The following is a 13,521-nucleotide window of genomic DNA, read 5'->3' as shown; positions in this document are numbered from 1 at the left end:
CAAATATCAATGAAAAGCCATGTAGACATCATCGTTTTCTTTCCAATAAGAACAATTACATTAAAATGAAATATACAACACATAAAACCCAACAATATCCCAACTCCTGTGCCATTATACTCTGCATTCTCCAACCATTTATAGGTGTGACTTTTGCACAGTAACTCCTCCCCTGACGGATAAATAATAGCTGCGTTTGGTTCGGCGAAAAAAATGTCTAATTGTATTCTGTACATCACCAATAATCTAAAACACTGACTAAAATTCCTTTAATTGAACCACATGCTGTGCAGACGTTGTCAAGCTGCGGTGTGGCGAGACCATTTTGAAATGCAAAAGTCCCACGTTTAAATAGGAACTTTTTGTTAATAACTTCCACTATCAAACTGTCAGTGACCATCACTGACGTGTGCCCCTGCCATACAAGGGGTTGGTGAAAGTAACCCTTTAACGTTCTCCTTGAGTGGGTCTCTTTCTTTTTAGCTAAGCCAGGGTTCTGCACCCAAGAGGTTTTGAACTGTTACTCCAAAGATGACTTACCATTTACTATACTGGCCTGGGGCGATGGGAGTTGTTATCAAACGCATCTGGAAAGGCAAAGGTTGCAGACCTCTGAGCTAAGCCAACAATTGGTTTTGTTTATGATGCATATGTTGTTGTGGTAGATCAACACGTTATTGATCATTGATAGGTCATGGTTGGATCTATTGACATGGCAGTTTGCCCATACTAACTATCACCGGGTAGTATGTAAACACCATAGGGACACCCACTAGCCCCTCCTTGCACATTACTACCCTTGCCTTCTAAGACCACATGTAATATGAAGTTACATTTTCTAACATTAGTGGTTATTCCTGTCTCTATACGTTCTGATATAACTAGGCCTTTCTATGTCTGAAGAGGTCAGCAAACAACGAATGTTATGCCATGTTACTGGGGTTTACCACTGCCATTTGCATGGCGCCAGGCGCTCTGTGGAAACTATCTCATATATTCACTAATGCAATGGCCTCAAAGTATGTAAAAGTTGAATTCCATCAATTGCTACTGAATACTTCAACAGGTGCATAGGAACCGGGCCCCCATGTAGTGTCATTCGGAAATAATATGATGAAATCCAAGAGTAAACTTCAGAAGCACTAACTAAATCTGTATCACAATCGTCCCCGTTGGAAATCATTGCTATTATTCAGTACACTGCTGAAGCCAGTCCAAGGTTATAGCCACATCTTGTTGCATATATCACCATTTACACATTTAGTTATTAGAAAATATTTGTGGTGCAAGAATCCACGTTGGCCTGAACTGAGGCTGAAATAGTCATTGTTAAGTAAATAACTTCAGAGAAACAGCTTTTGTGGCCAGGTGTGGTTTTGGACAGTACTATTTTACTAAGATGAAACAGGGGTGATAAATTGTGGCTAGTAACTTTAACAGCAAAAAAAAACCATCAAATGTGACATTTACATCATCTGCACAAGAACAGGTTGGGAGATGACTGGGACATTTCCGAATTTGAGAGCCTTGTCTTGCGGTCTCGTGTTGAGTTCTGATTGGAGGTGTGCCACATGGCTATGATTAGATATACCTAGGCTTGTGAAAATGAACATGTACTGACTGTATTACCATGTTGCCACTGGCTTTCTACGTGACTTTGAGGATTGATTACATAAACGCTCATTTTAGGCAACAGGGCAGAAACCTCATGTTCATTATGATATGATATGATAGGTCATTTATAACGCACTTAATACCCAGAGGTTCTAAGCGCGGGCCCGGGGATCAAACCTGTGGTGCTCTGTGTCGTCTTGCTTTCAAGGCAAGCACGTTTCCCCTGAGCTATACTCCCGAGACAATGTCACTTCACAAAAGAGTGCGGCGTGAGGTCACTCATTACCACTCTCTTCCATATCCACCTTTGGTGATGCTTACGTTAGGAATGCTCCTTTGCATTACTCCAAGTCCTAGGCCCTCATTCCGAGTATGGTGGTAGTCATGGCGCTATTTGAGCCATGACTGCCTCCCATACCGGTACCGATTCTGGTTTGGTTCAATGGGGATTTACCGGTCCATTCCGACCTTGGAGGGACCGGTAAGGCCCCATTTACCAAACCATTCCCCATTCCCATTTCAGCCCCCAGAGGGTTCAATGGGAATGGGGAGGGTGCAAATAATGGGCCGGTGTATGCCAGGCCCGTTATTTCCGCCCAGTTCCCTTAACGGGTCAAGTCCTTAAAACCTGGTCAGGCCAGGCATTAAGGAAGGGACCCACTAAGGGACCTCGTAGTAGGGCGGTAAGGGATTACCGGCACCGGTCTCCTTACCAGTGCCCGGTATCCCTTACCACCCTACTCGGAATGAGGGCCCTAGTCTGCCTTTTCCCATTACTTACTTATTGAAGGAGGTATGATCCTTCCTCCAGTAACACAACGTTTAAGTAATTTCTCTGTGTGTGCTTTTCTCAAATGACTCTTCCCATCCCATGCACCTCCTGTACATTTTCAAGTTTTACAATGGGTTGCTAGATACAGAAACAACAGCAGAGGGAACATTACCCCTGTGTCCCGCGTCCCTTTATTTAGTTTATCAAGGAATTCCAAAGCAAGGAATGTCTCGAGACATTAAAAGTGACCCAAAAACATGATTAGCACTTTATTCAGAACACAACATACAACTATAAAAAAACAGGAATCGATTTTCGCTTACGGGAGTGCAGAATCCCAAACTCCGCCCCGAAAAATATCTCATACTCTCAATTTATGAGTCACAAAAGTATTGGGAAAGGATCAAATGCATGCCTTAAAAACATCTTGCCATGTTATCTCTCTTCCCAAGAGGTAGCCACATTCATTACGGACATCCCCTGAATGAAAGGGGAAAGAGTAACCTCAGCAGTTTTGTAAGCACCCTTGAACGCCTACCTGAACCACCTACTCAATGAGTGTCTGTGGAAGGTGGAAAAACAGTGAAGATTGGGGAAAAAGAAACAAAAAGAGAAGATGATTTACAAAATTCAGTCACCCTACTCAAATAAACCAAAATTAGCCAGTGTACTTTTAGCAAATGACAGCCATCTTCTAGAGATGGTGGCGAAGGAAACCCTCTGGTAAAACAATGAACTGGCTGACATCAAAAGCAGACACAACTTGGGGAGTAAAGACAGTTCTCAAAATTCATTTGCCCTGAAAAATTCTCAAACATGAAGAAGAAACTTAACTATATCTCAATTCCCCATTTGATGGTCACATGTAATGGCGTCCATACTAGCACTTTATAGCTCAAAAAAAGACTTACAGGTTCAAATGGCACACGCTTCAACATTCACAAGACTAATGGGAAACCCCAAGGGGGAAAATCTTTTTAACCACAGGTCGAGCACCTCAAAACTATACATACATCTGTCCTGTGAATCCCTAATGGGTAACTAGTAGACTCTTAGTGTTTAAAATTATAGACCCTTCATAAATCTGTGATGGAGAAAAGGGAAATCATGCAGATGGTCACATCACCTCTGAAAAGATGACACCATCCTATTGTGGGCCTGTAAAGTGAAAGGACTACTTGGCTGATGTACTGTAATCACCATGCCTCTATCTAGACATGCTGGCTTCAATTCCCTCCTTTCAATTTCCAGACCGGGACAAGGCATTGCAGGAGGAAGACATTTTTTTTTCACCAGCATTAACCTGGAAAGTGAAAGCCAAGGCGCAAACTGCCGAACAGGGACTACTACAATCTCCAGGACTCCCTCCTCTTCATTCTCACCAGAGCCCTTGAACTTAGAGGACGGGGCACACACACACACATGATTCAGCAAGGCTATGGAATAGACAGCAACGCTATTTCCCCAGCTCCAGGATCGATGAACCTCAAGCAGTAGAACTTTTGGATGCTGCAATTTTATTGAGAGGGAAAGGGTCTATCTCGATTCCTGGGTGGAATGGAGACAGTGATAGCCCATCTCTACACCGCGGCCCTTTTACTTCTGTCCCGACCAGAATAAGGCAATGAATGTGTCTCTTCCCAATGCTTCTTACCTATCTTTTTTCCCATTTAGAGTCAAAACACGAACTTCAATTAAATAATTTCAGTCAATGTAACTGTTAAGCCCCTTTACCAATTGCAGTAGGCAAGATCGAAACCAGGTAAAGCTGCAAAACAACATCTCAGTGAAATTAATAGCAAGAAAACTACAAGAGAGATGTTTGGCCATTTGGTGAAATGCTTTAATTTCAACCGGGAAGAGCGAATTAGGCCTTGTTTAATACTAATTGTGATGTTACATTAATAGTTGTTATAATAATGGTTCATTTATAATGCACTTAATTCAAAGATTGGTTTCTAAGTGTGGGGTCGGTATTTGAACCTGTGCTGTCCTGTTTTGTTTTGTTTCCAGGACAAACGCTTTGCCCCTGAGCTATCCCCCTCACATGATCAAAATTACATTATTAAGTAACCTACATAGGGCAATACAACAAATGAGAATATGTTTACTACTGCTAGACTTAGCACTGAAAATATGAAAAACACTAAATCTGAGATGAAGTCTACTTGTGTGGCAGAATACTTTGAAAATAACAAACATCGATGAACATGTATGAATCTGTCTATAAAACTTCAGACTTGCATTCTTTCTGCAAACAACTTCCAGGCAATGGTGGATGAAGGCAAACACATAAAGTTAAATAATAAACATGAAAAACTGCATGTCCACTGAAAGACAGGGCGCAATCTGAAACCTGTGAGAAGCAACATCTAACAAATGGAGAATGCAGACATTGTGGGCAGCTGCAGGAGAAAAATACAACCACAAGGCTGAATGGACTGGCCAGTAAAGAGCACATGGGAGCATGATTGCGGCCCGTGCTTCATGCAAGCATAAAGAAAGAATATTCCCACTTTCGAATGCTCAAATAAATGCCTGCAAAACACACACAATTATATATACATTTCTTGAAATTGCATGTTTTTAAAATACCTACTTTCCTTCAAAGCTATACATACAATTCACTTGCACATAATGTGACAGTGACATACATTTTAAAACTATAATTGAAATTCATTAATAGAAATATTATTGATATTGCTATCAAATGCTATACAATAAATGTTATACATCATTATACTCGTTAATAACTCAATCCAGTAAATTGACAATGTTATCAAAATGTTATTCATGTTTGTCACCATCATGATTAGTAACATTTAAGTCCCCCTCTTCTTCTCAATCTAACTTCTTTTTTTTAAATGGTGATACTGTACATCTGAAGGGGACACATATAGTGCATAGTGGATACTAGCTGGCGTGGTATCTTGGCTGTAGAAAGGTTTTTTCAATCAAGTCAGAGTTGGGAGAATCATGGCCAAATATTGCTAAATCATCACTCCTGACTTCCCTTTTTAAATGCTGTTTGCCAGTTCACAAAACTTTTTTAGCAGCCAAAAAATTGATTTGTGACTGGACAAGCAAAAAAAAAAAAACACTAATTGCAATTGATTCATAAAATAGTGAAACAAGGCATTTTAAACAAAATACAGTGGGGGCGTGTGCATCTTCAAGTGAATGAGTGAGATGGTGGGTGCCCTTCCATTCACACCCACTCTGCACATGCACAATGTGTGTTTCTAGAGAAGTGGCAATGGCCGGGCAATGCAAATGAATGCTACACCTACTGGTGCAAAGGAAGCAATATTATCTATAAGATTGAGTAATGTGCCCCTCTTCCAACCTGGCATAAGTGTGATGTACCACACTGGCAAATCTGCAGCAATACATGTCAATAGTTTTAAGGTTTTCCCTGGCAGTGTGGCACATGTCCCTTAAACTTTGCCACCGATTTCAGGAAGAAATGTTTTTCGATGTTTACTTCCCCATGCTATTTTTTTTCTTTCATGGTCTTAGCCTGATGTGTTGCAATTTTTTTGTGAATCATGTCCATATTCACATTTCAAAGTGTGTTAGGCGCAACTTGCACCTGCTGCTTGTGGGATTCTTTGTGAATCCTGATGTGTGAGCGAATTACTTGTGGTCGCAGACACAAATTGCGCCTAGCACACTTTGAACCTTCTAATGGATTCCTTGGTCAATCGTCCAGGACATCTCCAAAACTTGCCAGATTGGTTCTGTTTGCTGTTCAGAGTGCTCCTGAAATTCAAGTGTTCCATGATCTTTAGCCTGTTGAACATTTTCGTGTTCCTGAAAACGGGACCAATGGTGCCAGATGTGACACGTAAACGATTCCTAGATATATTACGTCATAAAAAATGCTCCAAAATGAAATTATGATGAAATCAGCATCTTTGCATTAAACAAAATAAAACATAGACGCTGGGTGTAGCAAAGCTTTGAGTTTGGTGTGAAACACCCCATATAAACTGAGCGAGTGCAAAGCCAACCGGCTTATTAATATCTTTGAGGCAGGCTTCGCCTTTGGTTTGTAGATGGCAGTAAACAATGCATAAAGTCCCATGGACGGAGACGACAAAGATGCTGGATCTTTTTGCCACCAGAAGGATTAGATTAGGTCTGCCTCTGACCAATTCCTAATTGTCAATGATTATATGTGCTAAACATTCCGTCCTTGGGGAGGTAAATAGTTTTCTGGAACTGAAGGCCATATTGCACCCACAGGTGCATCTTGGTACACTGCCTTCTGGACAGCCACCCAGGTCTAGTGCTCTACCATTACAGCCATCGGATGGGGCTCCCACTAAACTCATTGTCCAAAAAGATGCTCCAAGATAGCTCTTTTATCTGCCGCTCTGATGCGCTATAACTTTGCTGTGTTGGGGTAGAGCCTTCAGCGTGTCCCTGACTTGGGAGCACATCACACTGTTGTGGAGTGGGGGGCAGCAGGCAAGAACCCCATGTGTACTCATGCTCCCAGACAGGCGACTGTGCTGTCAGTATTGCTCCTTAATTTAACTGTTGCCCAAGGGATCATAATTCTTCTTGCATAGAGGGGTGCTTCAGAGCAATCCACAAAAAATGGATTCACGATAAACCCCTGCATACTGGTGACCTCTATCCTCAACAGGTTCCGTGGCGCCGCACACGTTCACAGAAATTGACTCCTTCCCAATTGCTCAGACATGAATCTGTCTATCTCTGCTCCATTCATACTGCACTGTAACATAACGTTTTGCAAGGTTTTAATATCGCTTGCTCCGCTCATACACTGAATAGTCTATGACAGGCCGATGCTCCACTGCTATGAAATTGCTAAAGCTCTGACTTGCCCAGACCTAATGCACATGAGCGACACTGCTCTTCAAATACCTATCGTTCCAGATATCTTCAGGCATCTTCGATCATCCTCATAGCATTTAATTAATAAAATAGCTACATTCCTCCCTGCAGGCCAATGCTCAAAAGCACTTGCCATGCTCTATTTTCATTTAGTGGGACTGCAGTATGACTTATATGAGATAATATATAAAATATGTTTGATGTTGGATGGGTACAATTCAGCATCATCTGCACTGCTTTGTGCTGCAGAACGTGCGTTCTGTTGAGTTCAACTAAAAGCAAATGATCTGAGCCATACTGCACAGAGGACATCTGATATGTCTGGGTTCCCCGCTTCCTCTGAGAAATTGTTTCTAAGCAGGCAAGAGGCTTGCTGAGCAGAAATTGTGAAGTCAGTTTGAGATGTGCAGCCCCTCCCCCCATGATCCCTTCAGACTACAAAGTTTGGTAAAGATCTGTTAAAAAATAAAAATGTTAGTGTGAATACCAGCAACAACAAACGAGTTGCACCCTACTTCCCATTCATTTTCCCATAGACAGAAAATGTCAATTTTTGCGGTACTGCGCAGCCCAAACCACGGGACGGATTGGGACCAGATCCAAAATAACTTGGGCATGAAGCGTTTTTTAATATATATATTCACTGTACCAGGTGTAGAACGCACCAATCTAGATCACTCTCTTTCTCTGCTCTCCTTCTCTCGCAGTCTCCCTCTCTTTGTCAGTCTCACTCTGTGTCTCTGCCTTTCTCTCTGTGGGTGAGAGTTATGTTGTCAGGTGTGCGTTTGCTAGAGCCAGCCCAGACTTTGGTAATAGCAGAACAACCAGAAAAAAGCTCAGATATCTTTAAGGGGAGTTTGCTGTGTTTTTTTTTTATGGTTCAAAGTAGAATGAGAGCAGCTTTGACAGAGGCATCCCCAGAGGTCGGGAATGGCCTGGAAGTTGGTGACACACACTTTCTGTCTTTTGTTTTGGGGGGAATATTGCCATCACGCTGGTGGTCCATTTTCTGAATGGGGAGGGGTGCAGAGATAGGCTCCGAGGACGGTGCTGGAGGGGCCTTGTAAGCAATCAGAGGACCAGTCACAAGGTCTACAACTGTGGATGTTATTTTATATTGTTGTTAATAATTAGTGTTTGTGCATAGTGTAACAAAAGTACAGGTTCAGAAGCACTATAAACCAATCAGTGCCCAGTACAGAAAAATATACATTGCCTTAGTGCTCACAGAAGAATCCGTTTATTAGTTTTAGTGTGAGCTGGAAGGTTTCTAGGAAGGAAGGACATTTTGAGAGACAAGATAGTGTGTATTCTCAGCAAAAGACACTAGTGAAAAGGACATCATTTAATTGCATCAACATTACAAAATGGCACTTAAAATTATATTATATGTGTATGCAATGGTCACTTACAGTATATACTGTAGTCGTAATGAAAATGTAGCACTTATCTTACTGAGCAAAGCAGATTATCTAGTCCTAGAACAACACTACAAATTACTTTCTCATAGAAGATGGTCATTCGATGATGGGCAGTTTGGTTCATTCCTAAAATAATCTTAGAACTACCACTATGAGTAAAGGGAATAAGGCAAATAGCACTTATGAGAGATATTGGCAGATTTACATAAAATAAGAACATTTTAGGAGCATAATGACCACAGATCTTTTATATTTGACTAACATCTCTCTGATGAAAGGGTTGCATGTGTGAATCACTACATAACAAATGATTGGTTTCCATTTTGCTATTAACAATACTCAACCAACCAGTAAAGTGTTTATAGCCAGGACCCTACATACTCATTCAGGCGGCTTCACGGCTTTGGTTGCTACATCTATCACTTCATAGGACAGTCCAAGGGTTGCCTTGATTCTCTTTTCAAAAGATAGCGTTTCCTCAATGGGAGAAAGGGCCCAATTCAGTGATGCAATGAAAGCATTCCAACATTTTAAAAAGAGGAACATCTGAGCGGGGCCGCATGCCCAATCCCCAATGCATAGACATTCTTATAGAATGATATATACATCTGTATGTATATATGACGCTGCAAAGGAAATGTCATCATTGCTCAACTGTGATAAATTACAATTCAGTTGGGGTGTCACAGTGCTGTTGCTTGAGCCATGAGAGAGCAACGTTCCAGCTGCTGCTAGAGCATCTGAAGGCATGCCCAGATGTCTTGCTTCTGTACTGTCCGTTACAACTCACAGCAATTAGATGATAACAAGATATATATGGTAGCATATTTTCAGAACAGCCTTTACTTTAAGTTTAGAGAATGAGGGTTGTCAACTATGCACATGGTATGTCTTTATCACTCATTGCCTTTAAATGCATTTCATGAAATCTGATTACAACACATTTGCAACACATTACAAACGTTGGTTAGGTTGTTTTCCTTTACAATGTTAACATGTCATACACATGAACAATTGGAAGATATCTTCTATCAGCTTCATTTGGAAACCAAGTATTGAAGGAATGATGGTGTGGCCGTGCATTACGAAAGTATCGGAGGAGTTCTGTACCATTACACATTAACTCCCCCTTTCGCTGTGAACATGTTATGGTAGTGGTACTGCATCACGTGAGTGTGAGTGTGTATGAGTGTGTATGTGTGTGTATCCTGGGATCAGATAACAAGTACACTGCCCGATTGCTTGCCAGCCACCACCAGGTATGGGTGTGTGGGCTTTAATCCTGGAGACAAGAGGCCCACAATTTCTCTGAGATGGCTACCATTTACGCAGCAGGCACAACCGGAGGTGCTCTGGGTGGCCAGTAGTTTAAATGTGTGTCATTATGTTGTATAGGTGCAATCAGGAGTTGTGCAGAGATCCCGCCTCCCTTTTTGGGACACTACTAGCCTTTTAGCGAACAGCCCCAGAATCTCAAAAAAAAAATATAGTCCGTTTCAGCAGCAGGTGCAAAACATGGAACCACTGGGTGGGCACCGGCAGTTAAAATGTCCTCAACTTAGTGTCCCCCTGACTCCTATGCCCGCTCTCATAGATATGGCTGTGGCCATAATACCATGGCTTTTGTGAGGTTACTTTTGTTTCTCTTTGTCGTGTCCCATTTCTGCTGCGTGTGGGTGGATATTGAGTGGAATGGAGCTCTCACAGCGGCCTACCGACCCAGAGAGTAAAACACCATGCGGGCAGCGCGCTGCAGCAGGCTCCGCAAGGAGGTAGTGCGGGGCTTCGATAAACTCATTAGACCAGCAAGAGCCAGGAGCGCGTGGCGGCGGTGCGTGCGCGCGTGCGCGCCGGGCCACGCAGCAGCGCGAGCCGAAACCTGCCTCTGCCCGGCTCCTCACATCATCGACTAATGCTGCCGACGGGCAGCGAGCAAGCCTCCCCTCTGGCCTCCGTGTAAGAGCATGCACTCGCACGCGGGCCCCGCGCCGAGCCAGCAGCTACCACATCAAAGGCAACGGAAACTTTCAGAAGGGCCTGCCCGGCTTCCTCTCGACAAATATAAAAAGGAAGAAATAAAATGACACATACCTGCACCTGAACGCACAGCAGCAGGAAAGGTAAACATCTGGAGAGGGGGAAAAGGAAGAGCGGTTCAGACGAGGGTGTGACAGAAACCGTTGAACAAAGATAAGTGTAGTTTGCGTTTAAATGCAAGCACCACCTGAAGTAGCAGAGCAACATGGTGCATTGAGGCAGAGGTGCACCGGTCTACGCGGGATAGGGGAAGACTGGAGGACAGGCCCGCAGGGCTGGGGAAGAGTCAGCACTGTATGGGGGCAGGTCGGGAGTTAATTTACCTGACGTCTGGCTGGCTCTGGCCGAGGTGTGTGGCCCACCCCTGAAACCTCTAGTGACTGACTCGGCCTCAGCCCTGCCGGCCCCGAGGAGGCACCGGCCTGTCCTGGAGTCCCCCGACCAGCCCTGAAGCCCGGTCCCCGCCTTAGGTTGATATCGCGATGCTTACAGGCAAGTGCAGGCTGAGAGGAGCACGCGAGGCATCGCTGGGAGGCGCGGGGTTCCTATGGCATCCAGCTGCTCGGAGAGATGACAGGTCCCGGTGCAGCCCCTGGGCCGTGCGGGGAGAAGGCGGGGCGGCCTGCGGGTTTCCAGCGGTGCTGCCTGGCGGCGACGGGGCGGGAGAAGTTGAGGTGGGGTGCAGGCTTGGCTCTCCGAGCGGGACTCCCTCCGGCATCAGCTCTCCACTTGCCAGCCTCCCCGGCCCGAGGCTTGTTATTGTCTTCAGCGTCCGGCCATCCGGGAATACAGGCAGCGGACCCCCAGGTGGTTGGGGGGCAGCCCTCTGGGACGGGGCCGGCAAGCGCCTGGCCTATCGTGTGCCGAGCACCTGGCCACGCGCGAGCCTGGCAGTCCCCTGGGTGTCAAGTTTTCCAGGGGTCTCGGCAGTGTGTGTCAGCGCCGGGCACCGTGCTGGCCCACAGGTGTCAAAGCCCCGTCTGCACAGCAACGCCTTGCAGGTTATCCAGGATCTAGACTGTTCTGTGGGGGGACTTTCGGGGGGTAGTTCTCACGGGCACTGCACCCCGTCTGTCTCGGGGTTTGTCAGGGTGTGCAGGGAAGGCCGGCTTTGGGTTATCCAGGAGTCCGGGGCAGGGCGGTCCCCGCGAGGTTCTCTCGGGACCTGCAGAGGGCTGCTCAGGTGTGTCCGTGGGCGCGGCAGGGCCGGGTTCCTCTCGCAAGGCTGCTCCCGAGGTCTGCGCCCTGGCTCGGACAGGGTTTGTCGGGGGCGGGGGGTGGCTCTATGAAGGTGCTCTCGGGTTCTCCTGGGGTCCTCGGGGGTTCAGCCCGCACCCTGCGCACCAGCCAGCTTCCAGGAAGGCGATGCCGCTGCTGCCGCCGCCGCCCCGCCGCTCGCGCCTGGGATCAGGTTTCTCTGCCCTGCTGCCTCCTCGCCTCAGCATCAGCAGCACCTGGAGACCAGCGCGCGAGTTGGCAGCCGGTGCAGCAGCACAGAGGCGCGCGCGGCTCAGCCCAGGGCTGCAGATAGGCACGGTGACAACTCCCCCCTCGGGTTCCCAACACCCGGGCCTGACACGGCAGACACTCAACAGAGCGAGCCATCCATCATTCCCGCGGCCGTCGTCCACCGCCAACGAAAGACTCTGCTCGGCGCCCGGCAAAGCGGCAAGTGCGTCCCCCTGCAGCCGGCTGCCCGCTCGACTTTATTAAGAATGAATGTTGCTCGTTTGGGAGAGAAAAAGGGAAAGTCCGCTTAGCTAATAGGGAGCAGGAATCGTTTAAAACAGATCTTGAATTTGTTGAAGGCAGTTACTCATTCCTGATCCAGACCATTGAAATAAAAACAAAAGTTCATATTTCTCACATAAGGCATGAATCATCCTTTTAAGAAAAAAAAAAGTGCGCTGCTCTGACAGGGGAAAGCAGCGGTGCCAGCCCAAGAGCTTGGCTGCGTGGAGCGGTCCCCGGAGAGGACCTGCTCAGGGTGCACCGGCGACGGGAGGCGGCGCACGCTGCAACCTGGACGCGGATCCCCTCGCCTTCCCTGATGGGGCGAGTAGCAAAAACTGGATGCTGGCATCATCGCTGCAAGGGATTTTGCAGCTGCTTCCCAAAAGAAAACACATCGTAACTCTTTTCGCCCCTCCAGGTCTTCTTGCGTGAGACAGGCGTTGTTACTGGGAACGGATCCGTGCCTTGGTTCTCTTTCCAGCCGGCGGCCGGGCCGGCCCTTCCCTGTCCGGACCATTAGTTCTGACCACAGGAAGCGATGCCTGTCGCCTCTTCCATGACCCTGTCTACCAGGGTGCCTAAATATCTCCCTCTCTGGTCCCTATCTCCCTTTTCTCCCGTTTTATTTCCCTCTCTCCTTCCATCCCTCTCGATCTTTTTCACCTCTTTGCTCCCCTCTTCATCTCTACCCCCTTTCCTTCCGGGGCACCAGTAGTCCAGGGATTACTATCGGTTTCTAAACCACCAATTACCCCCAGATCTCTAGTATACAAGAAGGGATCTGAACAGATTGAAAACACAAGCAAATTATAAACCTCCTTGTCCACTTTTGGTAACGTGGACGGAACTGCAGGCTTATCTCTGCAAGCTCGTTCATCGTTGGTTAGTTGCAACACAGCGAAAATACAATTATTACCCAATGATAAAAGAGACAGTCCAGTCAAGGTTATATACAAATATCTACTTTATTATTATCACAACAGGCCGATCTAGTACACTACAAAATACAACCCATCCTGTAAAGGAATGCAGAGTACAGACAGTTTGAAGAAGGAAAAGGGATGCACTCTGGATACT

The 13,521-nt window shown here is 45.8% G+C and overlaps 1 protein-coding gene across 1 annotated transcript in view; it reads right to left on the bottom strand.

Annotated features, from left to right (window-relative positions):
- FGF18 (fibroblast growth factor 18) overlaps positions 1-12,906 on the bottom strand; it is a 985,397-nt gene extending 972,491 nt beyond the window's left edge. Inside the window, exons 1-2 of the mRNA XM_069654338.1 lie at positions 11,201-12,906; positions 10,765-10,801 (exon numbers count right to left, since the gene is read on the bottom strand). Of these exons, the coding sequence (XP_069510439.1) occupies positions 10,765-10,801; positions 11,201-11,235 (72 nt within the window). The 5' untranslated portion in view covers positions 11,236-12,906. The remainder of the gene's footprint in view (positions 1-10,764; positions 10,802-11,200) is intronic.
- Between the last annotated feature and the right edge of the window lie 615 nt (positions 12,907-13,521).

The sequence above is a fragment of the Ambystoma mexicanum genome, chromosome 3q (assembly GCF_040938575.1).
Source record: "Ambystoma mexicanum isolate Mex_15411 chromosome 3q, UKY_AmexF1_1, whole genome shotgun sequence".
Lineage (NCBI taxonomy): Eukaryota > Metazoa > Chordata > Amphibia > Caudata > Ambystomatidae > Ambystoma > Ambystoma mexicanum.
Note: the sequence above shows the minus strand (reverse complement) of the source record. Positions and strands in the feature narration are given on the sequence as shown.